This window comes from Brienomyrus brachyistius, chromosome 19 (genome assembly GCF_023856365.1).
Source record: "Brienomyrus brachyistius isolate T26 chromosome 19, BBRACH_0.4, whole genome shotgun sequence".
NCBI classification, from domain to species: domain Eukaryota; kingdom Metazoa; phylum Chordata; class Actinopteri; order Osteoglossiformes; family Mormyridae; genus Brienomyrus; species Brienomyrus brachyistius.
This window is the reverse complement of record NC_064551.1, coordinates 15,181,397-15,206,247: the sequence shown is the minus strand read 5'-3', so window position 1 is coordinate 15,206,247 and position 24,851 is coordinate 15,181,397. Positions and strand designations below refer to the sequence as shown.

The 24,851-nt window shown below is 42.7% G+C and overlaps 1 protein-coding gene and 1 long non-coding RNA gene across 2 annotated transcripts in view; one reads left to right on the top strand and one right to left on the bottom strand.

Moving 5' to 3' along the window:
* Positions 1–1,208: 1,208 nt before the first annotated feature.
* On the top strand, positions 1,209–6,795 carry LOC125714570 (uncharacterized). The gene is made up of 3 exons (XR_007383785.1): positions 1,209–1,240; positions 6,248–6,484; positions 6,600–6,795. It is a non-coding gene; the product is annotated as an uncharacterized LOC125714570 (long non-coding RNA).
* A 4,120-nt stretch (positions 6,796–10,915) lies between these two features.
* LOC125714561 (uncharacterized) overlaps positions 10,916–24,851 on the bottom strand; it is a 46,396-nt gene continuing 32,460 nt past the window's right edge. Inside the window, exon 3 of the mRNA XM_048985283.1 lies at positions 10,916–11,581. Within this exon, the coding sequence (XP_048841240.1) occupies positions 11,282–11,581 (300 nt within the window). The 3' untranslated portion in view covers positions 10,916–11,281. The remainder of the gene's footprint in view (positions 11,582–24,851) is intronic.

Here is a 24,851-nt window from a genome sequence, read left to right as displayed (position 1 = left end):
CTCCAAGAAGGTAGGGCTTTAATTAATGTGTGTAAGTATTTAAGTTTGATGGGCGATGCTATAGGCCATGTGTGTCTTATTTACTAGCTGGCCACGTGTCACCTATTTGCCACATTATTATAATAATACGTGTAAGCGAGTGATCAGCAGCTGAAACTAGAGAAGCAGAGCAGCATGTAGAAAGCCAAGACCCTCGGCACAGATTGCTGTGATGTTTAAAATCTCAGCGCATCTCCCTTAACTACACTCCCTGAATGGTAATGTGCCTTTTCTCTGCACGTTTCAATCTGAATGCCTCCTGTAATTTGATGGAGCTGTTTAATAAACCCCATCTTATACTTTGTTTAGCTTTGCAATATAAATTCAACAGTTTTTTTCATTTAAAAAATGCCTATGCCTTTTAATAATTCTGTGACAACTAACAAATTTGAACAAACATTCTCAGCAGTGCAAGCTGTATTTACAAAATTAATCAAACCTTGGTTTTAAGAGGGCACTTTGCATCACAGTGTTAAACAGAAAAAAAAATGAAATAACGATTAAATAAATCAAAGTTAAAACTTTTCTTTTCTCCCCAGACAGACACACTACAGATACCTATACACTTTTATACGATTTCATTGCTACGGTGTGTCGAAATGGGTATAACCCGCTCTGCCTGCTTAATCGTGATTTTGTTTATTGATTGTCCATAAAATGTGTTTGATTCCAAGAAAATAATATCTCAAAAATAGCAGAGACGACAAAAAGACACCGTGCGCTCCTGTATATATTATTATTATTATTATTATTATTATTATTAATAATAATAATAATAATACATTAAATACGACGCAAATTGATGCGGGTAAGAAACTGGGCTACAAATGGAAAGCTATTAGCAGGGCACAGGTGTTGCACCCCAAACAATATAATAATTAATACAGTACAGATACACATGTAGTTATTGCCGGATCTATAAAATTATAAAAATATTATTTACCTGTTAGACCTATTTCTACAGTTTTAGTGCTCATTTTAAATGCTTACATTAAATCCTGACATTCACAATGATGTAAGATTTAAAAAGCAAATCTCATCAGTTGGCTAATGTGCTGTCTGGAAGAGAACAGGAATTATTAATTAGCCGTTTCTGAGCTTGGCGGCATATTCGCTCAGTAACTTGCGTGTGACTGAGCTGGGTGATTTTAATCACATGAACGAGGGGGGAAAAGCCGCCGCGAAGCAAACGATGGGAGAGGTGAGCGGCTGCTTTCTTACGGCTTTGCTTTTACACTAATGGCCATATGTTCTCCTATGTACTTTTCTTCATTAACTCGAGACGGCGCACTCAGAAGCGCGCCGGGAGCGGAGGCGCGCCCGTCGCGGGGCTCGCGAACCGGCCAGCGCAGTCTGCTAATTAAAATGCCGCACACTTCCTATAACGGGAACGCGCGGCTATTAGCGTGAGGTGCCTCGCGTAATCCGCATAGAGAGCGCGCCCTCAAACAGCCGCAAATCTGTCTGGCAGACAGCCCAACTCTCACCTTACATAAAAAAATGCATAAAGTAAAGTTTACCACGCTGCCCATACCGTCAAGGCGTCTCTTTAATGAATTACACCTGTCCTTCCCGTTTCCACGTTAGTGGCAGGTCCCCCCCTCCGTTTCCTGAGAACAAAGGTGGTGGGCGTGCAGGGGAGAGACAGTCCCATGTTCCATCAGGGAGAGACTGATGTGAATTATAAGCAAATATAGGAGACATTTGGCTATTTCACTTTTATTGTTTGTATACCCCGTTTTGGCTTACCAGTGTGCAATGATGCGGGAGTTGATAATAATTAGATCCAGAAGTGTTTAATACAGCCTTCACAAGTCCAAAGATTCCCTAACAACGCCTCTTAGCGCCCAGAGTCTTAGCTTTATTACGCTGTTTTTATCGCGTTACGTTTTCCCCCCTAACTGTATGAAATCCAGTGTGACACTTTCCCGATTCTTATACCCTCCATATTGCATCTTTTCTTCGTCGGGGCCACGGTAACATTTTCATTCTAAACCTGAATCACCAATCTGTACTTCCTGTATGGGCAATTTAAATGCACAGGCTTTTATGCAAAACACACTAAACCGAAACATTTCCCACCGTAAATTGGACGTTTTTACAGTTCTAATTTCACCGTTTTGATGGTGCCAAAGTCTCCCCAGTGGGATGGCGCCTCCTGATCCGTTTGCAGCTCTCCGGTGACGTCCGGATGACAAGTTTCTTTAATATGCACACAGGGCTGCAATTCCGATGTTTTTTCGCTTTGCCGGGCCGCGGCAGACGGACACCGCTGAGAATGAGGTGTTTGACGATACAGTTGATATAAAAACGTCAGCGTTCTAAAAACCCTTGTCTCCTCTAATACTTCCCCACATCAGCGTTCCGTCTGCAGCAGAATAAAAGGAGATGGGAAGGGACACGAGTCAGACACCGCTATTACTCGCGCAATCGAATTTTCTTTTCGTTTATCGCTGTGGAGGCCCTTCTGTTTGCATTGACCAGCCGTGCCCGGCCTGCTATTGAGCCTGACAGGTCTATGTAAATGCAATTCTTTGTTCACCTGACCTTCACACACATCATCCTGGGCTGAGTTATGGCTCAAGCATCCGGAGGCAGTTTAAAAGCATCCTGTAAGATATCCTGTGGGGAGACAGATCTCTTTTGGAGTGGAAAACAGCACACTGTCCGTGTCAAAAATGAGTCAAAAGAGCAGCCACAACAGAACCTCATTCCAGAACCTCATGACAGGTCCGGGCAGTTAACCATGGGCAGGGAGCGTCGGACAGAACACCAGGGATGTTCCAGTTCGGTGTGCGTTGTGTCTTGTTTGATCGTATGACAATTAAACCATTTTAAACCAGTTTTTGACAAATAGAAGCAATTAATCACCCATACAATGATAATGGAAAATAATAAAAGCAAGGCTGACAACAGATGGTGGATGGGGGATGTCTTGTAAAGTAATATCTTACTAATACTTCGAAATCAATCTGCAGCTAAAACGCAAGCAAGCAAATAATGAAAAGTGACCCATTCAAATACCCAAAGGGTAAGCATTTGCCTGTTCGGTGACTTGGCACTTTTGACTACTGTTTTTGGAAAGTTGTTGTAAGGTGTGACATTGTACTCCGGTGTTTTTAGGTTTACTTAAAACACTCTGGCTTTGATATTAAAACCATATTGTCATGTTCCTGCTTTGGATTTTTGGACTTTGGATTAATTTTTTCCAGTTTCTGCTCCTGATTGCTTGGTACTTGTACAGTATTATATTCTGACATTATCTAATATTACTCTAACAATCCAATTCATTTACATTTCACTCATAACGCAATAAGTGATAAATTGACTTAAAACAATCACACTGATTTTTTTTTTAATGATGCAGTACAATTAAGTACTGACCTTGACATTTTAACTTAGCCTCTTCGACAAATCCTCTGTGCACATTTGATCATTTTCACCCTTTTATGCACGTGAGAGGGATAGAAAAAAATCTGTTAACACCAGCAATTAAAATGCATTTCGCTAATGCAGGCGGTTCAGATGAATCATCTGGGCTTCTTCGTATTAACAAGTTCTCAAAATTATGGGGCTCGGAGCTGCACACAAATCTGCAACTTGGTGGCATTTCCATTGGACGAGGATTTGCCATGGACCAGCAAAATTACGACTGGAAGACCCTACGGTTCGTATTTGCGCTGTTTAGTGTGTGCTGGTTCTTTTGACACACATTGCATTTGTGAAGTTGTATTTCCTGTTTTAGGTGTGGTACGTTTTACCATTGCAGTTTGGTATTGATTACTCTTAAGGTTATTAACAGCAATCAATTATTAATTTATTGATTATTACATCCAGTCGGATTATTCCATCCAACTCTCCATCTGCTTATCTAGCACAAGGCCAATATTAACATTATTGTTAAACTTGAAATAAGTCTCACTTTAGAAAGCATATTCAATCCAGAGTGGGGGGGGTACTTAGAAACAAAAATTCTATTAATTCTTGGTTAGTGGTTTAGGTAAAAATACATCTGCCTATGGGAGGGAAATGTCCAAAAAAATGATCCAAACTGTTCAAAAGATCATATAAAACTAGTCATACTCATTCAGAGCATTCAGGTTTGGAACATTTATTTGTAAAATGAAAAAAATAAAAACTATACACGCTTCAATTTGGCAGAGCCCAGAAATGATGAGCGTTTGCAGTTAACTTTCTGCTATCCGATGGTTAAGTGTTCACCTCAAAGCCCTCAAATGGATTGTACCCCTCTGCATCCCTCTCATGTCCAACTATGTTTATCTGATTATCATTTACACAGTACGTGTTTGATGTTTGGAATCAGTCATGTGGCTGCCCCATTTCTTTGCCCAAACAAGAAGACGGCATGGTGCGTAGAATGAGACTGTCTCCATCATATCATGTATTGTTGGGCTGCTGTTGCACATTTTTGTGTTGTCAGTCAAATGAGTCATCAGTAGCAGCGTGTTATATCGACTCCATGTGTGAGATCAGCGTTATCAGTTTGCTTCCCATCAGGAATTCAGGTGGGAACACAAAACGGTTCTCTTGGGATTTCAGCTGGCAGCCTCTATGTTTCTAGTCTTTGATGTTAATGACCACGCCACCTGGTGTCTTGTGCCGGTATTGCTGATATTAGGTTGTTTGCATTAAGGGGATGTGTATTGAGAGGCGGGGGTTAGCTGTATTTCTCTCTGTTCCGGCTGAAAAACAGTTATTTCCCCTCCTTTAGTCACCGTCCGTCACTCGAGACTTATCCTTCATATCTGAGTGGATAGTTCACACCCTCCTCCACCAGCAGCCCAATCCTTAGGCTCCAGTCTTTCCAGTTCCAGCTATTATTTCCTTGCTGGATTGTGGGGCTATTTTTGTTTTTCCTGCCATGAGTGACCCAGGGATTCCGACCCCCTGCTCCCACACACGGGTATTTCACACACGGCAGGTGAAACCACGATCCTGTCAGAGTTCACCTTCGTCTACCGCGATAGCATTTGCAGCAAGGGTGGGGTTTAAGGCACTCAGTTAATGCACTTTGAGCATGTATTAAAAGATAAGCACTCAGGTTTGCTCAAAAAACCTGCAATATGCATTTTACAAAACAAAAAATTTTAAACAAAAATTATGAGCATTTGGGTTACAGCCACTGATGTTTCTCTCCCAGGTGACTAAGTTGAGTTACTCTCCAGAAAACGATGTAACACTTTGGGTTTTCCGATACATATGTACAGTAAATCCTGGGATCATGTACGGGGTAAGTGGTTTGAAGAGGGGTGCGTGGATCCAGCCATTTATGATGTATTTTTTATTCAATTTATTAAACATTAATTAATTTTACTATTACCTAATTTAAGGACTGTAATACATTTATGTTTTACATTCATCAGAATGGTCACACACACACATGCACACACACCCGCACGCATATAAACATGCATGCAAATATGCATGCAATAATGTATGCATGCACCCACATACATGCAAACACTCACACGCCTGCATATGTACAAACATGCATCCCTTACAAATGCGCACACACACACACACACACACACACACACACAAACACATATCTGGGAGAATAAGAGACTGAGAATGAGGTGCCTCATTGTGTCAGGTGGCGCCGCCCAGATGTTGGTGACCAAGGTGGGTGGATTCATCATTAGCCTGCGGGGTGACCCGGCCCAGAGCCCGAAGAGTGCGTTCACATGCCCGCGACGCCAGGGCCCTCGGCACCCGGCTACATTTGCATCCCTTTGAATGTGATGCTTGAAAAAAAGAGAAAGAAAAAGGAGAAGAAAAAAAAACGTAACCTAGCTACTAGATTAAATTTTGCCATCTAGAAAATGAGAAAAAAAGACCCGTATCTCCTGGAGTCTACTGGGAAGATCTTTATTCTGATTCTTGTTAGAATTGTTTATCACTTTGACAGAGCAGGACCGGGACGAGATAAAGGCAATGCTCTATCACGGGCCCTGACAGTCATAGGACACGCCGCGGAATGAAAGGAGCCCGGGAAATATTAATAGATGCTGACTTGATTTGACTCCATAGCACATCAAGAAGAAGGAAGCTGAGGCTTGATTGTAACTTGTGAAGTTCTGTCCAAAAGTGAAGCGATTTTTCATGAACTGATGGCCTGTTTTTCTTTTCCCGCTGTTTTTTTTCTGTCCCTTTTTTCCTTCCTTCCTACTCTGCATGCCGTCGGAAGTCCATGCCACCGCTAATCATCGCGCTTCACCGTCTCAGCGCCCGACGCAAAATGGACAGGCGGCCGCGGCGAAGGACGACAGACACAGTGGCCGCCTTCATACCATCAATCTGCGAAAGAAGAGTCTCGATGATGGGCGGGTGTTACCGTCGTGCCTGTAACTGCCAATAACCACTCGCTGTGGTCACAGGGGCAGAAGGGACCACATATGGAGTGTAATAAGACCCCCTGAGAGAGGTAACGAGGATCTGGATCAGGGTGGTATCGCAGCCACAGGGCAGTAAAAGCAGTGCCTTTAGCCTCGAGCTTCTGTAACTGCCTTGTTATTGATTTGTGTTTCGCTTATTCATAGGCCGCTGGATACAGTGCCTGAATGCAGCTGCAGCTTGTGCAGTTTCTCTCTTGGCATTTTCCCACTGCCACCATGAACCGAGCCGTACCCGACCCATACTGGGAAGAGACGGTTTTCCATTGTAAAGTATGCAAGCTGTACCCAAGCCGCACCTGACCCATAACCACACTGACATGATCCTGCTTACTAGCAGGGGCCCAACATGTGACCAAACCAAGCTGCTTCTACAGGGGGTGACAGAGGCCTTCGCGTCAAACTTTTTGTACCAGAGCTGTGAGTGTTTATCTCACATTAAAAGAAATTCCCGATTCCAACTTCAGAAATCATAACTGCAGTAACGTACCTGGCAATAATGTGTCATTTGTTGCACTAAGACTATAGGACGAAAGATATCATTAAAGGAAGATAGTGTTAGGAACAGAAGAAACCAATTAAAGGAATTGATTTGTCATACTTAAACAAAGATTCCGGGCCTTATTTACCTGTGAAAAGCAGCACCTGATGCGATGCAAGTCTCTTGGCTAGCATGAGCCCAACGCGGTTGTCATTTGATTCAAAATGAGGCGGAGTCAGGTGCCCTGCTGGTGCATTCCTATTTTGAAGCAGCAGAAAGCAATTGTGCTTTTGACCAACAAAAGCCTGGTCAAAAGTCAATGGCTCAGTATTTCACTGTTATTTTAGGGGAGCATTATCAAGACAATAAGCTGCACCTACATAGGTGTGTATCTAGTGCACATACACAGCAGCACACAAAAATGCAAAAGATTAAAATAAAAACATTACAATGTGAAAGGTAACTATTGTACACATCGAAATATTTTAAGATACCTATGTCATGATGGTTAGCCTCAGGATCTTCAGCCAGTGGACCAGTTCATTTACAGTTCATTTACTGTGTGGCTTTGTTGCAGGTGCTTAATGTAAAGTAATTATTTTGTCCCGCTCCTGCCCACATCTTACAAGTCTTGTCCCATTTCCATCTGTGAAAAGAAAAAAAATGTTTCGTTCGACTATGCTTATTTTCAGGTAAACAATAAAGACAACTTGCATCATCGACCAATGGGCTACATTTTTAACGGCCTTCATTTTCCACATAAGAGTAGGCTGGTCATACATATAGGTATATTTTGCTGCAATGACATTTGCAGTAACAGATAGTAGATCTACGCAAACAAAAACCACACGTTTTTGTGCTATGTCAGTTTTAATGCTGTTGTCACTTTTGATTTGCTAGCACTTGCATTACATGTTAGGTGGTCTGGCCCTTCCAGACTGAACACACAGGGCCCTGAAGTGCTGGACCCCTGCCCAGTGTATGATAGCACTTTGTTGCATTTGTCACAATGGGCAAAAGGCAAGTGGGCGCTTACAATGAAAAGTATCTGATTTCCCTTTGCTTAATTTGACATTAAGTAGTTATATGGTTTGATATTCACCTTTCTTTAAGCAGGTACTTACATCCTCGGATGTTAATGATTTTTGTGCTGGCTCCGCCATCATTAATCGGGCAATCACGGGAGTGACAAGGGCTATTCAAAATGCTGACGCCCTTCCAGGACAGGCTGGCTGTGTAAAAACCAAATTAAGCATGGGCATTGTATTTTTCTTTTATTCCTTTTACACTTTCTAGTCACTCAAACATAAGTAAGTTTGATACTTATGTATTTACATTATTTTTCCCTGTTCCTGTAAACATATCGGTCACTTTCCGCCTGCTCCCGCATTCGAATATGAAAGTTTGTCCCGCACTGTGGGTTTCGCAGGAATGCAAGACTTCTACTTTGGTGAAATCTTGCTCTTGCCATAGCTGGTCTGTTCGCACGCTTTCACTCTGCGCTCGCGCAGATCCGTTTCCTCTGCAGACAAGTTCTCCTTCCTACTACCTGGAAAATCTGCCGTTATACAGTAAGCAATACGCAAAGGTGCGAGCGCACCTGACTCTTAAAGGGAATGGGAGACACTCTGATTGGTTTACACCCCAAACACACCCATGACTAATAACGAGACTTATTACTACCTCTTTTGACTTTGGAGTATTTGTCCGCCATTAAACTAGCAAAAGTGGATTGACCCTCTGGCCCTTTTTTTATCTGAAGTACACAACCTGAAGTTCTTTCAGGACGTAGCCGTCCCCCTTTTGCTAGTCTAGTGGCAGAAACATAGTCACTGCATTAGGTTCATGGTCCAAAAGGGTTGCACTTAATCAACTGTAATTAGTCTTGGGTATTTTTGGGGTGTAATATGCTATAAACCAATCAGAGTCCTACCTCCCATCCCCCTTTCCCCTATGTGCATGCAACATCAGCAGCAAATCATCTGTTTGTGATATGTTCACAAAAAGGTATAACTCTCTCCCTCACAAGAGTGAAATCTTTGAGCAATTTCAGCACCACACTGCCACATCGGAGTGACATCATTTCCTTGTTTCTAAAGAACAAGTGATACAGATTATCCCTGACAAAGGGCACATTGAACTTACACAAAACTCTTTAAAAGGGTCCACGGACACCCACAAAATCACTGTCCCTTTCAGAGGATCCACTGACACAAAATCACTGTCTGTATCAGAGGATCCACTGACACAAAATCACTGTCCCTTTCAGAAGATCCACTAAAACAAAATCACTGTCCCTTTCAGAGGATCCACTGAGACAAAATCACTGTCCCTTTCAGAGGATCCACTGAGACAATCACTGTCCCTTTCAGAGGATCCACTGAGACAATCACTGTCCCTTTCAGAGGACCCACTGAGACAAAATCACTGTCTCTTTCAGAGGATCCACTGGCACTCAAAAAATTACTGTCCATTTTCAAGGCTTCACTGACACTTTTAAAACTACAATCCTTTTTACAGGGATCACTGACATAATCACTCAAAATCTTGGCAGTGTACATAAATCAGAGATGTCTGGTTGTCTTTTCAAGATAAATGTTATTGAAGATGCTCTCTTTAATTTTCACACCCTTGAGTGAGTTGTACATCCAAAGGGTTGTAATCACCACAGAAACATTCTGAAAAAAAGACAGTCTGCTCCATTCACCAACCCGTAAGTGTCCATGCATAACAATGAAGTGACAGTCCTCCTTTCATTTCAGTTTTGTACAAAAGCTTAATGAGGAGATGTGTGTGTGTGTGTGTGTGTGTGTGTGTATGTATGAGTGGTTCATGCAACCTCAGAATTTAAGTTCCTCACAACCTTTGAAAAATATCTGAAGACCCATATCTTCAGGCACATCTGAGCCAACCTCATCCCTCCATTGACCCTCTCTAGTTCGCTCTGTTCACTGGCTGTTCCCTTGAAATGGTTTCACGCACCACTACTGGATGCGCTGTTGTATTTTACATTTAGACTTACTCTAGATTGTCTTACGTGAGTAGCTTTTCTGATGTTCATCTCTGTCAATCTGTTACAAATTTTCACTGTGACGGGTAATTTAAACGCTAAGTTGATCAAAACGTGGCTTCTTACTATAGTTTGGTAAAACTTTTCGAAGCCAGCTTTGGGCTACCAAAAAGTAGTGTGTGTGGTGCAGTGTAAAGTGTCAGAAAGGCTGTGCTGACATCTCAAAGCGCAAATCAAAACTAAACAGCAAACCCAAAATAAGTGTGACATGTAGGTCTCAGCAACGTGTTTACTTCTAAGGTGTAAAGAGCATTTAGCCGCAGAGTGTCGTGTGCTGGCATCTCTCGTGCGCTTCACACTGTCTCCCAGGCCCCCGGCCGTGAGTCGCTGCGCTCCCGAAAAGGGGCATGATGCCGCAGCCCTAGGCCCATGCGGCCCCCAGAATCCTTGCCGCTGGCGGTTTGGCGACCAAGACTCCCACCTGACTTGACGGCGGAAGTGGCAGCCGCGAGTGGTGCTGGCTCTCCTGAGGCAGTAACAGTGAGAAGACTTTCGCTTTGCGTGCCGTTCGCACGGAAGACACAAAAGACTGCGGGGGTGCCCACAGCTGCGTAACACTGCATAAGAAAAGAGGCCATTGTTTCCTCTCACCTCTTAAGGATTATTTTCAGCAAATGCCACTGAATTGTACCAGGCATTATTTAAACGGTATATGGCAAAGTAAATGAAGAAGGCACTATTTCAAAGCAGCTTTTTATACTGTTTTATTAAAAATAAAAACAGTTTACATTCAATATTACTTTGAAATTGACTGTTTTTCATGGAAAAAAAAAAAAAACATTTCTGACCAGACTTATGTAAATTACAGTTGTGATTATGTCATATATTTAAAATCATGCTCAGATATCAAACCTTTCAAATTTCCAAACCAAAGTGAGACACACAAAAGGCATAATTATGTTGCATCCCCTTCACCACACAATTGTCATGTCTTCAAAAAATAGTGTTGAAAAAAAAAAAAACCCAGTGAATGACGAATGTTTTCAACCTGAGGTTTGTCGGCGAGATTAAGCGTGACACCGAAAAGCCTTCCGGATCAACGCGAGGCGCTTCTCGGCGGCGGGGCCCCAGCGGGCCCTTCCACAGCCTACCGCACGTTTGTGCAGAGAAACCGCACATACAAACACCTGCTCTCTGCAGCCGCTGCAAGCAGAGGGACACAAATGTCCATTTACTTCATAGAGAGTCACGTGCATCCGTTAATCCCCGAAGGATTCACAGATTTTTGAGCACTTTTAAAAAGTTCTTATATTAAATTACTGAACGAAAGCCCTGTTTTTACGATTCCCGGCCACGTAATGCCGTAGCTGGATACTGTACAGTGTCTCCCACTGAGCACCAGCTTGGACGGTCATGAGACCTAAGGGATGGCGATGTTCCCAGGCTGCGTCTCGGGGCCCCTGACCACAGAGCTGTCACTGCAAAGACGCAGGCACACACGCGCGCGCACAGACGCGCGGCAGTGACGAGACACCTCTCGCCACGCTCAGGAAGAGCAGGCTGCTTGGTGCCGTTATCTCTGCGCCGCTCGCCAGCTGCCCCGCGTCTCTGCTGAGCGGCCCGGCTCCTGACACACACCTGCTCAGAAAAAGAAGAAAAACGAAAGAAATAAGAAAGAACAGAAAAAAAAGTGTTTCTCCGCCTGCAGTTTGTGTTGCTCTTGCTGCACTAATTGCTTTAGGATGGGGCATTTTGTTAAAAATTTTCCACAAAAACCGTAAATGGAAGAAGAAGGTGATTGTGGAGCATGATGAATGGACAGATACAGATATTAGCAGCAGATTAACACTGTACACTGTAACAATACTCTATATTATTACAAAAGATTTGCAACTTTGCTTCCCTTTGACGCCAGGGTCCATTGTTAATTATTATAAAAATTTCTGATTTTTTGTGAAATTTTTACCGTTTGTTTTTTGTTTGTTTTCATGCTGATAGAAAATGATTTAACTAGTTAAATTTGAGCATTGTTGCAGGTTCAGGCACCAGGAGAGCTTCAGGCCTCGACGTTTTGCAGGAAGCTTGATGTAATCCGGCAGCTGCTTATATGTTAACAGTCTTTGAAAGATCATTTGTGCAAAATTGCAGTGAATCTCCTTGACATTGTCAGATTCCTTCTTCATATCCTCTTGAAGGCATCAGAGCACCAGTGAAGAGCGCCCAGTGGTCTCGGTGGTGCTCCTCCGCTGGCCATCCACACAGAATTACACCATCATGGCATTTGTCCAGATCCACTGCAGATTCAGAGGACCACCCTGTTTTTATCTGCAAAGTACTTGTCTTTCCAGGGCTGCTGGATGAAAGGCACGGATATCTCGAAGACTTTACGTTTTTATGCGGCATAGGTGGAGCAGAGAATGCAGCGAGGGATAGTGGGATTCCTGCCATTGAAATGACTGCCTTCTTCACCACACTGCTTACTACATTCACCTTCATTTGTAAGGATTTACTTAGGATTGCCGAATTGCCTTCCAACATGCAGTGTGGGCACAGTCAGAGAAGCTTAACCTTTGCACTTCAGCCCACCTGCCAGTGTGCCGAGCATAACTGAAACCAGTGTAGGACGTCCATCCCTTAGCGCCGTCTCCTGAAGTAACGCAATACAATCAGGGGAGCTTGGGATTCAGGGGCTCCTCCAAGGCCACCAAGGTGGTGAAGCACAGGGTTTAAGGGAATGGACTCCAGCCATGGAGCATGGTTGTTAGTTCATGCCCCACAAAGTCTAATACGCTTGATGGTGACACTTAGCAGAAATTACAATAGTAAAATATTCAGCTGCAAATTGCAGGGCAGCAGACAATCTGCCAGTGACATTTAAATGAACTTGCCACTGTGAGTTTACACTGCACACTTCTATTGACCAATAACTTAAAATGCCGCATAAAGAAGACACCCATGGGTACCCAATAATCGAAGCTTAAGTGTAATTTACCGTTTGAGTACCATAGATACACGCAGAAAACATAATATTACTGCAGTAAATTACCATATCGTAACCGAGCCATTAAAATTTATGTTTAAACAGGACTTGCTTTGTAATATAAAGGAGAAACATAATATCTTTCAGGAGCCATTGTCTGAGCCATAATCGTAACCACGGCTACCATGGGGTACCTTCTGTGCCTCATCTCACCATCGCATCCCTTCACATACAGGCATTTAGCTTCTTAGTCCTACTTCCTTATCGTTTGGGTTTTGTGTCTTTACGGGGGTGACAGGTGTCGGGAATATAAACATTTATTATCTTTGTCTCACAATCTTCTCTCAGATAGGATGCCTGTCTGCTGTTCCTGCAGCTGCCCCTTTCCGGGGGCCTGGTCAAATAAAGCAGACAAACACCCTGGAAAATAGTTTAAAATCCTGCATCTTCATACACTGGCATCTTCTGATGAAGCCTGTGAAACGATCTTTTTAGGAGTTAAAAGGTTTCTGCCTCACCCTTTGGGCATTGGCACGGACTCCCCTCAGATTTGCTGTTTATTATTATTATTATTATTATTATTATTATTATTATTAATATTATTGTTGCAGCTTCATTTACAGGTTTATTTGCAACTGAAGATGGCATAAATCATTCAGCAGGAGCCCATTAGACAGTGAAGTGCAGTAATCCTTGGAGGTTTCCTCGTCTGTTTGTTAGTGTGTTTGCCTGCCCTTGTGATATCATTATCGTCTAGGCTCAGCATTGCTAACACGGCCTATAAGGGGTCAGGCCCAAGGCCTTCTCAGCACTCGCATGTAGTATGTGTTTACGTGCTGCTCGTGAAAGCACAACGTATGGCGATGTCACAGAGGCTTCTGCATATCAGCACACTGACATATGCAGGAATGCAGAATTCCACAGCCATGCACTGTAACTCAGAATGCAGGATCTGACGTTTCATAGGAAGTGTTCCTGCCTCAGCAGGTCCCCACCGTATGAGTCTACAGGACCAATGGAAAGGTGATAATCCCCTTTAAGCCCTTTGTGTGTCCCTACTGGACCTCGGAAACCTCTCTTGAAAAATCATTCCTGTCAAGTGAAATATACTTAAAGTCAGTGCTGGGTGTTTTAAGATCAGAGACTTTTGGGATTTTTTTTATTATATTTGGGGCATATTTACTCAATATATAAAGAGGTTAAAAAAGTAAGGAGAAAATGAAGAAGTCAATAACGGTGATCAAAAGAAAGAGCAAAAGAGATTAAATTAAGTACATCTGTTTTATATATATATATATATATATATATATATATATATACACACACACACACGCGCATATATACTGCACATACATATATATTTATGATATGTTGTTTACAAATTTAAGAAAAGAATTATAGAGCTGTTTCAGAGAATGATATATATTTTGCAGTGCTAAGTTTGTTAGAAAAAAACCTTCTGCAAACTGAAATTTGATCAACTTTTCATGACCTCAGTGTATAGAGAAGTAATGGATCTATTTAATTCAGACATATAAGGCCAGGAAAATAAAACAAAACTGTGTGAGACGGAGAGATTGTGTGTTTTTATTTTTTACGCATGTTGAATGTAAATAATAATTCTTTATGGACTATTTCATACAGGATTACAGCAAGGGCTTGAGCGATAATATGGAATATTTACAACTTGGTGAAAGCAGAATGTAATAGCTTGCAATCAGAGAGACCACTGAGTGTGTCACCCGTATGCAGCTGGTAAGGGGCAAAATAATTAGAGGATAATATTTCTAAAATAAAGAACCAGTGAGTGGGTCAGTTTACTCACAATGTCACGATGTGCAGGAATTCGAAAGAAAGAAAACATTTTTAGAAAAGGACTCCTCTGGAAAGGGGCAAGGTTAAGCTTTGACAATAAACGTGTACTCCTGACAAAAGAGGGCAGTATGATGACATTCTGAAAGTGGACGGACTGACTGTGATCACCCATGAAACACAGTGACACCTCACTACCATCGATTTATGTATCTATTTATTTGCTACACTTAAAATGCATCTCTGTGGTTGACAGATTAGTCACTTAAAAGTACTTGTTTAACACAACACTTTTGTCTGCTTTTCTTTAGCATTACCTACACAGACAAATTATTTATTTAAGAGGTACATAGTACCAGATAGGATCCCCCCCTTTGTATCCTGAGTGAGTTCAAGCTTTAAGAAGTAATGCATACAGACGAGGTGTTTTCAGCCACAAAACTGCCCTTTGCTGAGTGTTTTTGTTCATCACACTATGCGCTGTAAACTCTAGATACTGTAGTGTGTGAAAATCCCAGGAAAGTAGCTGTTTATGAGATACTGCAAACACCATGTCTAGCACTAGCAATCACATAAGGTTTAAAAACACTTAGATCACACATTTGAGCCATTTCAGTGTTTAGCTACACAGTAACTCTTGACCCTGTCGGAATGCACTGTACTGTATATTCGATTGGAGCCACATGATTCACCGCATATCTCAAAGTAATATCACTGTAGAGGAGTTATAACGTATGCTATACCTTAGCATTTTTATGATTTTATCCAAACAATAAAAGTGTTTTTTGTGTTTAATTCCAGGGAGATGCTTCTGAGTGTTTGTGGGCAAAGAGGGTCGGGGTATTGTGATGTGGAGAACGTGTCATTCTGTGAGTGATGGTCTCAGGATGCCGTGAGAAACATGATAAGAGGGGAATAAAGCAAGTGCCTCACTGTGGTCCCAGGCATTCCTCACATTTCATTAGTTAATAGCCCATATGCAAATGGCTCCATTATCTTGGCCGGGACAAGAATTTCTGCCGCCAATTAAGTTTCGATCCAGCCGGAATTACACAATGGCGCGTCACGGAGCTGTAACGCTCCTTCCGGGGATCGTCCGGCTCTCTGAAGCCTCGCGGAGACGCTGGGGAGTTTCGCCGTCACTCTCCACTAAGCGCGGCGGTGGCGGCAGCGGCCATGGGAACGTCGCACTCTCAGCGGCCCGGCAGAGCCAGAACAGCTGGACCCCGGTGATGAGGAGTCCAGAGCTGGCGGGGCCGCCTCCCCCGGGGTCCATCAATTAAACAGCACCCCCCCCCGCCCACACACACATACAGGCGTGCTCAGCCCCATGGGGGCTTTGGTGGGGGGCTGGTCTAGAGATGGGGGGCAGGGGCCAGTTGATAGGAAAGAGGTTAGTTTTTGAACTTGAATGACACCACGTTATCCTGTCATGCTGCCCTTTCTGCGTTTGTGAAGATTTTATCACCCCCACAAATCTAAAATCAGATGCTTCAAAATGGCGCTGCCAAGTGCCATTACATGTCAGGCACCAGTTAACTTATTCAAAAGTTTCACAGTGTGAAAACTCACAGATGATGTCATGGATGCTAATGGATTTGGAGACACCGAGTGATTATATGGGAACGACAAACCAAATCAACATAATACTGGCAGATTAAGAATGACTGCAGCTTCAGAACCACATAGATTATTTTACTGAGTTAATACCAGAGCAAATGTTGATCGGTAAACTCTTCTAAACATTTTTAAATCTGTACAATTAAGGGTGAGCAGATCACAAAAGTTTTTTTTTATTTATTTTTTTTTATTAGATGTCAAAGAGAAAGCTAAAAAAGTGCAATTTCAACTTATTAGAAGAAACAAGTTAAGTATGTTTGTGCTTGTATGAGGCATGTAAGCATGGAAACAAAAGAGAAACAACTGAATATCCAGAATTAAAGGTAAGTTGTTATATGAAAGCAACCGAATGCTCTCAGTGGCCAATTTATTAGGTACAACTGCTTGGTAACACAATCATCCTGCTCCCCCTAACAGCAAACCGTATGCTTCCTGTTGAATATATGCAGCACACACAGGGCCAGCAGATACATTAAATGTGTGGTTAAGTATTACAACAGCTAAGACGCGTAACCTAAGTGATTCTGAATTTGGCTTGACTATTGTTGCCAGACACGTTGGTTCTAGCATCTCAGTAATAGTCGCCCTCCTTGGGTTTTCATGCACTACAGTGTCTTTGCAGAGCATGGTGTGATTAAATAACTAAATGGATAGTAATAAATAAATAAAAGACAAGTGCGCGAGTCGGGGCAGTTCTGTGGTGGAAAACAGCTTGTTAATGAGAGGGGTCAGGTGAGAATGGCCAGACTCGTTAAAGCTAACGGGAAGGACACTAGTGAACAAATAACAACTCAGTACAACATTACAACATTGGTATGCGAAATACACAATGCATCAGCTTTTAAGCAGTTCTGGACACCAAAGGCAGCGGCAGCTAATAAAGTACCTGTACAGGGGGGCATGGCGACGTAGTGGGTTGCCATGTTTCCTCACAACTTCAAAGCATCTCTTGCTCTGTGTGTGTGGCGGTTGCATATCCAGGAATTTGTAGCAAGGTGAATTGGTGTCTCTTAATTGTGCATAGCGTGTGCAAGCGTGTGTGTTGTTGCAATGGACTGGCATTCCTTCCAGACTGTTCCCTTGCCTTGTACCCTGTGCAGCCAGGGACAGCCTCCAAGTTATACTTGTGAGCCTGTACTGCATAAACTAATGAAAGATGGAGGGATGAGCGCATAAAACGGTAGAGAGATACATAGCCTTCCTGTGAAAATTGTTCATAAGTGTGTTTAACAATTCAGCACCTGAGTCCCTTGAGAAAGCTTGAATTAATGTATCACATTACACTAAAATAGCTTATAAGGACAAAAAGAGGGAAATTAAGCAGTATTCACCTAATGGTTATGGCCCAATTATTTACCATTAACCTTCTGCTACATTGCTTTAAAAAATCTATTATGTGCAGCATCTAACCCATTTACTCTCACAGAAACAGTGTCAACTGAATCCTAAGCATCATATTTCGAAGGTTTGGCTAAGTGCTGAGATGTCTGGGGTAATGGAAAGGGCTGCCGATCTCATCGCAGCTCAGGTTTTAACCTAGCTGGATATTCACAGGAGCGGCTGTGGGAGAACCTGGTGAATATGAAAGGATATTGAATAAGTACGTTAAAAGGTATCAGGAACTGTGATTAAAAACGGTGCTGTAAATAACCGGAGCCATCTATAATACAACTCTCTGCATTCCTTCAAATAAAACAGTTTCTGTGTTAAATAAAATATTAATCAACAACATACAAAATGTCACATAAAACCACACGTTTGGACAGCTGGATACATATGAAGGATATAGAATAACTTCGTATTACAATGTTCAAACTTTTGTTCTTGTTTTATTGTTTCCCAACAAATTGAAATCATAACAGAATAAATAAATATCATTCTCACACTTGTTTTGCAACCAGGAAGGGATACAATCGTCAGCAAATTAGCAGGATTCTAATTTAGACATGCAGCCATAATAATGGAATTAATTATAATTATAATATTAATTATAATATTGATTACATTAGATATGCGCTACTCTTGGAGTTAATCTCGCTGCTGAAACATGTACGTTGTCTCTCATTATTGGTTGAAGGACTCACAGATGTGCCTCCGCAAGTAAGAAACGAGTTTTGAAAAGCAAAAATTCACTTCCGACACCATGCCTTTATATGCTGAAGCAGAACTAGCTGTTGATTTCATTATCTTTGATATGTGTTGTATTTTAGCAAATTCCAGCGAACTAAATGATCAAAAGCAGGTGACTTGACTCAGTGTCTTATTATTCATCGCATTCAAAAATGTATTTCTCTTTTTTTTTATGAACTATTAACTTTCCACAGCTCCCAAAAACTTATGACATGATGTGAGCATCTTCTTCCTTCGCAAGTTAAAATGCTCATTGTCGATACCATTCTGGGTAAATGGCAAACAGCATATCCATGGATGAGCCTAAATGAAGGTCTGTGTTCCCAGTTATCACCAATTATGACAAAGGTATTGCCTGTATTGCAATGTCCATTAATAGAAAGGAAAAGAGAAGCTACTTTGCAGGAGTGGGGATTTGGCTGATGCTAGAACATTTTTTTATTATGTATTTGATTTATTATATAACAAATGTATATATCAGGTAACTTCTCTGATGAACATATTCATACTGTCAAGTTACGGAAATGAGCAACTCGGAGGCAGGCAGAAAGCAAACAAAAAGGGGACTTTATTGAGGTAAAGAAACAGAAGCAAATTGAACAAAAACAGGAACAAAAGCGGTAAAAATGAGAAGACCAGCACAAGGTAGGACACCAACAATGGGAGGAATGATGTAAATGGATGGACTGGGGAATAGGACTGGGAAGCATGTGTATATGAGACTAAGGAGAGGCAGCTGTGAGTGATCAATATGACGGTTAGGAATAAGAGGTAAAACAAAGTAACCGGAGTAGCTTGTTAGGGTCATGCTAGGGAGGATCAGGTCAGAAGGGTCAAGGGGACATGGCAGGCAGGACGTGCCGACACACCCACAAAGTGGGCCTGAGCACGTAGGACAAACAGGGGAGGGGACCAAGGGAACTAAACAACATGGTGGATGCACTGGGCTGGGGACATACAGGACACAGGACTAAACAGGGCATGATCGGACCAACAAGACTCATGGGATAGACACCTTAATAGCCCAGAAGGACAGAGTCCTTGGACAGGACAGGACAGGACAAGCCTGGACAACACACCTCACCAGGGAAAACCAGACAGTCAATAACTCAGGGCAAGGGACAAGTCCCAGGACATGACTAGGCACACGGAACAGATCCAGGCAAGACTAGGGACAGTAAAGAGGATAGCCAGCAAGACACACATAGGACAGGGCAGAAAGGTAGCAAAACCAAAGAGACAAGGACAGACACACAGGAGAGGACCACAGGGGACACAGCCAGGGTAAAATAAAGGCATGAGAAGACAATGAGACAGAGACTCAGGCACAATGAATGGAAACAGGGAACATCCAGGAAGTATCCCGGACCCTGGAGAGCTATAGGCCGTGAACATGGGTTATGGGTCCCCCAGGGCTATTCCCTGGGTGGCACAGAAAGGCCAGCAGGGCCAGAAGGTGCTGAGGAAATAGCAGGCCTCTAAACCTCAGCTGGAGGGTAGCCCGGACGGGCAACGTCAAATTCACGTTGAATTTATTTTCATTTATAGTTAGAATATCGGAATGAATACTACTCAATGGGAGGACCAGCTACCACAGGCTTAACCTCCTTGAGTTGTCTGTGTCCTGATACAGGAGGAGACCATGAACAGTACATGACCTTGCTTTCTGACAGCATCACAAAAATAAAAAATATGAGCCTTCAGTCACCGGTCCGGTTCCTTGACCATTGCCCCACCTATGATCAGTGCTGTGTCACAGCATAGCAGCTACTGATCTCTGGAGCGTGTGCATCCCCGTACACAGCCCTAGTGTGGGGGCATGTGACAGCATGAAACAATGAGGCGTGTTTGCACAGGGCGGGTTTGTAAACCGCTCACAGGCCTCTGTGAGTGTGAGTGAGTGCGTCTAACTGACTGCTATTTTGCTCATTGTTTTCCCCATAAATCACTCGGTCGCGCCTCACTTGGATCAGCAGTACGGAGTAAAGTTAATTGCTCACGGAGGGTATTTTTGGCAACAGCAGCATTAGTAAATACTAAGTAATCCCAGCATCACCCCCCCACCCCCTTTCGCCCAGAGATATATGAGTGCAATGTGCAGATCTGGTCGACTTTGTGAACTGAATGCCAGACCACATCAGAGGCCATGCTGAGTTTGCAGGGCGCCCCAGGACACCGTTCTCTCAAAGCCTTCCCACCCAGACCACGAACCCCGACCCCCCCCCCCCCCCCCTACTGGGAGGTTTATGGCCGGAGCTGGCTTGCATCACATTCATAATACACTTGTGTCACAGGATTCAGTCCATCATCTTGTCTCTATGCAGTCAGTGGATCCTTCTACTCCTCCTCCTCCTCCTTCTCCTCCTCCTCAATTCTTTCTTTTTCTTTTCTTTAAGTGCAGTTTAAGGTCTGCTCCTTAACTATTAATATAGTGTTATGAATTTGATAATGAATTAATAAATCAAAAGATTCACTTACAATCAAATTTAGAAATGCTGTATAAATATTTCTCACTCCTGTCTCACAAAGTATTTACTAAACAGCATGTAAATGCTCAATAATAACGCATTTTTAAGTGTACTTACGTACCTGTTGTTTTATATTTGCAAGTGATTCTGTAAACTGTTTTGTAAATATCAGGAGCAATATGTGATCGTAATACATTTCTAAATTTGTCTGTGAACGAATATTTCTACTGTTAATACCTATTAATTATCAAATGTTTATCAACTCTTTTTAAACAGTTTATTAATAGTGAAGGTGCATATGTTAAAGTAAAGTGTTACCCGGAAAGAGTCCTGAGAGGTTAAACTGCACACATTCCCATGAAATACCCGACTCCAACGGGAGGGGCGTTGACTTGACTTGGGGAGTTTTTCAAGGGATCTACTGAGAAAGTGTAATAATACCATTCACCTCCGCTGAACGTGTTAATTCGCAACCTTCACCACACACCAGGCAGATGTTAGAAGGCACTAGGCACTATTGGAGCAACACTGAAGTGAAAAGAAAACACGTACGATGATAGGTTAGCGAATAAATGTCATCCCACTCCTTCCCAATTAATACCAGATGCCCAAGTCACGTTGGGTTTATTCTCTCAAATGAATCACGTCTTTTTTTTTCGCTTCAGTTACGATGCCCAGTGGTGAACACTTGATATTTTCACCAGACTTGCCAAATTTTTGCAAGCCCACATGAAAAGGGGATTGCAAGAGAAATATAGAGTTTGTCGCATGACTTGATGGTGCACAGAAATATATAAGCCTCCCATAGATAAAGAAGAAAATGCATACTGGACAGAGAATTAAGCCGCAATCATTAGAAGAAATGACAATCCCAAGGGTAATCAGTATGTAGCTGCGTTAATTAATACCACAAAACAGATCTACATTAATACCACAGATAAATTCTCAGGCTATTCTTTTAAAGGTCATCAGAAATTTGCTCTGCTAAAACAAGCAAAACTACATGTAGGCACTCTTGTGTTTAAGGCCAATTAAAGATAACTTCCTAATTTTTAATAAAAAGCCAGTATGTGTTTCCTCTTAAGACGAGCTGCCTATGCTGTCTCTTTCCTCTGGAGATGAAGATTAAACCTGGACATCATATCCTACAACCACGCCGTCAGTGTATGATGAAGATCCTTCTGCCATCACCTATTTCTGTCTCCTCATCCAACTATGCAACCTCTGCCCTGGATTTCTGAATAACCACATTGGTAAGTCTCCTCCCTCAACGCAGGTTGTTGTTTCTAGATGTTCAGACAAACCACTTCGCTCAGCATCTACAAGGTGTTGAACGTCAGCCATCCCTAAGGAATCTTGGGCTCTCACTAGTGGAAACACACTTATTTCAACCACATTCCTGTACATATTCTACATAGACGCTCCTCTACTTACGAAGTTTTAGACATCCGAACGGAGAGGACTGTAAGTCCAAATTGTGTTCATTGGGCTCCCGTTTCCTGTCCGCAACATCATTTTTTTTTTTCTGTGCGCCAATTCCAACTAGTACGACTCCTGGCCGCTACTCCCCCCCTGCAGCAGCGTAGCGTGCGTACTCCCAGCATCCTAGTTCTTAGTACTTGCGGATACCCTTAAAATGATGTTGAATAACGACTTACGAACATTTCAAGTTGTGAATGGCCGTTCATTGACGTGTGACAATAGCACTTCGGGTCCGTGTTTATACCTCCAGTGGAAACCCAGCTGCCTGTTTCATCTCAGACCATGCCCCCATGTCAGAGCTGGTACCAAGACTGTTTTACACCTGCTTTAAGATCCAACAGTGTAGGAATAAAGAATAAACATATTTCAGGCCTGAATGGATTCTTCTTCTTATTATTATTATTGTTGTTATTATTGTAGCTGAATTATAATCCCCACTTAGTTGGTAAGTCTGTTGGGAAGTTAGGGAATGTTCCACCTGTAACGACAGACACGCGCTGATTCGCATGTCAGTCGTCTTGTGGGATCAGTGCCGGGTGGAGCTCAGCTGTGCTCCTTCGTTCGCAGGCAGAGGTACAGACTGTGCACAGAACAGACAGACTTTGAAGACCAGGCCTTTATTCTCTGCAGAGTGGATTCAGATGTTGGCGCTGATGTGGGCTGGAATGATGGGTTTGGGTTGGCTCGGCATTGCGCTGGAGACGGGAAAAGCAGCACGCTGGTCCCCTGGTCGCAGTTTTGGTCATTAGCATTCGGATAAATGCCAGTTCAGGCAGAAAACCTCCTGGGTAAGTGTCTCAAATTAGACTCTATTCTCACTCCTTGTTCTCTAGATAACAATACAAGACAAACAAGACATATTACCTAATCTCTAACCCATTGTAATAAACATAATTTATAATGAAACAATGATAAAATAACAAGACGTATTTTGAGCAATGACATTCGACGTGGAAAACACGTATCAGAGAAACTACTCGAACGTCATGCAATCTTTCAGAATGTGGTTTATCGTTTTGTTTATTCTTTATTAGTGCCGAATTGATCTGAGCGAAGTTGACACGTATCTCACGGGTTCACCATTACCTTCGAGCCGGTAAGCCATAGGAAGAGTGCACAAGTAAAGTGAAGCAGAATAAGATGAGTACGACTGTTTGGTTTCAGCATTGGCCTGTTGCAAAGCAGACGACCATAATTTCCCAGTATGGAAGTGATATAAATCAGTAACAGGCGACACTCATCCAACCATCAGCAGGCCAGTGCACTGTTACTAATTATATCCCCGCAAAAAGAAAAAGAAATGTTAAGACAAAGAATACAGTAGAATTCAACACCACACGTGCATTTTAATCAAATGCAATTGTGGTGCCTATTTATCACATGTAAATGTTATTGAAAGGGCCTCGTAAAAGTTCAACACTCGTTGTCAGACGAAGACGCCTGGAAGAAAAGGCCTCTCACATGCCTCCGCTTTGGATTCTAGTTTTCGATGCAGCGGCTGAGACAAAGCAGAATGACCAATGCATGAAGCACATGCCATCCTCAAAGTTGTGGGTCTGCACTATGAAGAAACATGTCATTTAACGTGCAGAACACAATACAGGGCTACTACTTCATATTACTCTTTTAGGGTTCATGTGAAAATTTTTATTGTTTTTGATTATGTACTATGCCTGTACTAATATTACTTTGTGCTAAGATTCATACCATTTTTTTTAGCTGGGTTTTTTCCCCCTAGCTTCCATTATGTGTTGGATACAACAATATTTATCAAGGCCCCCAAGGTGTCTAATTCAAACGTAGTAAAGCGTACTGTTTGCCACCATGGTCTATTTCATACTTTCCGCAGCTTTAGATGCGATAATGCGGAATATAATTGCAGCCAATTTGACTGCGTCATTGAGCAGGGAGAGCACACGCGCAGCAGACGCAGGCATTCCTAAGCAACGGGCCTCGAGCATCTGCCTGCGCAGCTGCCCGCACGCGGCCTGGGAGCAGACCACCTCCACGGAGCCATTACTCAACGTCCAGGATTACCGCCAGGGCCCTGCTCGTCCGGCCCTCCCTCCCCCAGAGATACGTATCTTTAATTCCCTGGACATGGCTAATTTGGGCAGCTATGCACAGGGCACACTGCTCGTGGTAAACGGCCTGCCCTGTTCCTTGGGCGCCGGCATTTCCTTTCGTCTGAGATGGAAGAGAACAGAAGAACCCACACACACAGACACACACACACACACCACCACTCACACTTGGGCCGCAGTGGCCGTGACTGTCGCTAGGGGAAGCAAAGACAATTCTTCCAATCACAACCGGCAAAAGGACACTCAAATGTGACAAAGGGAGTTCAGACACTGTTCTACGGGGTCATATCACCAGTCTTCTTGACAAATCTATGGATTCTACCTATTCCACC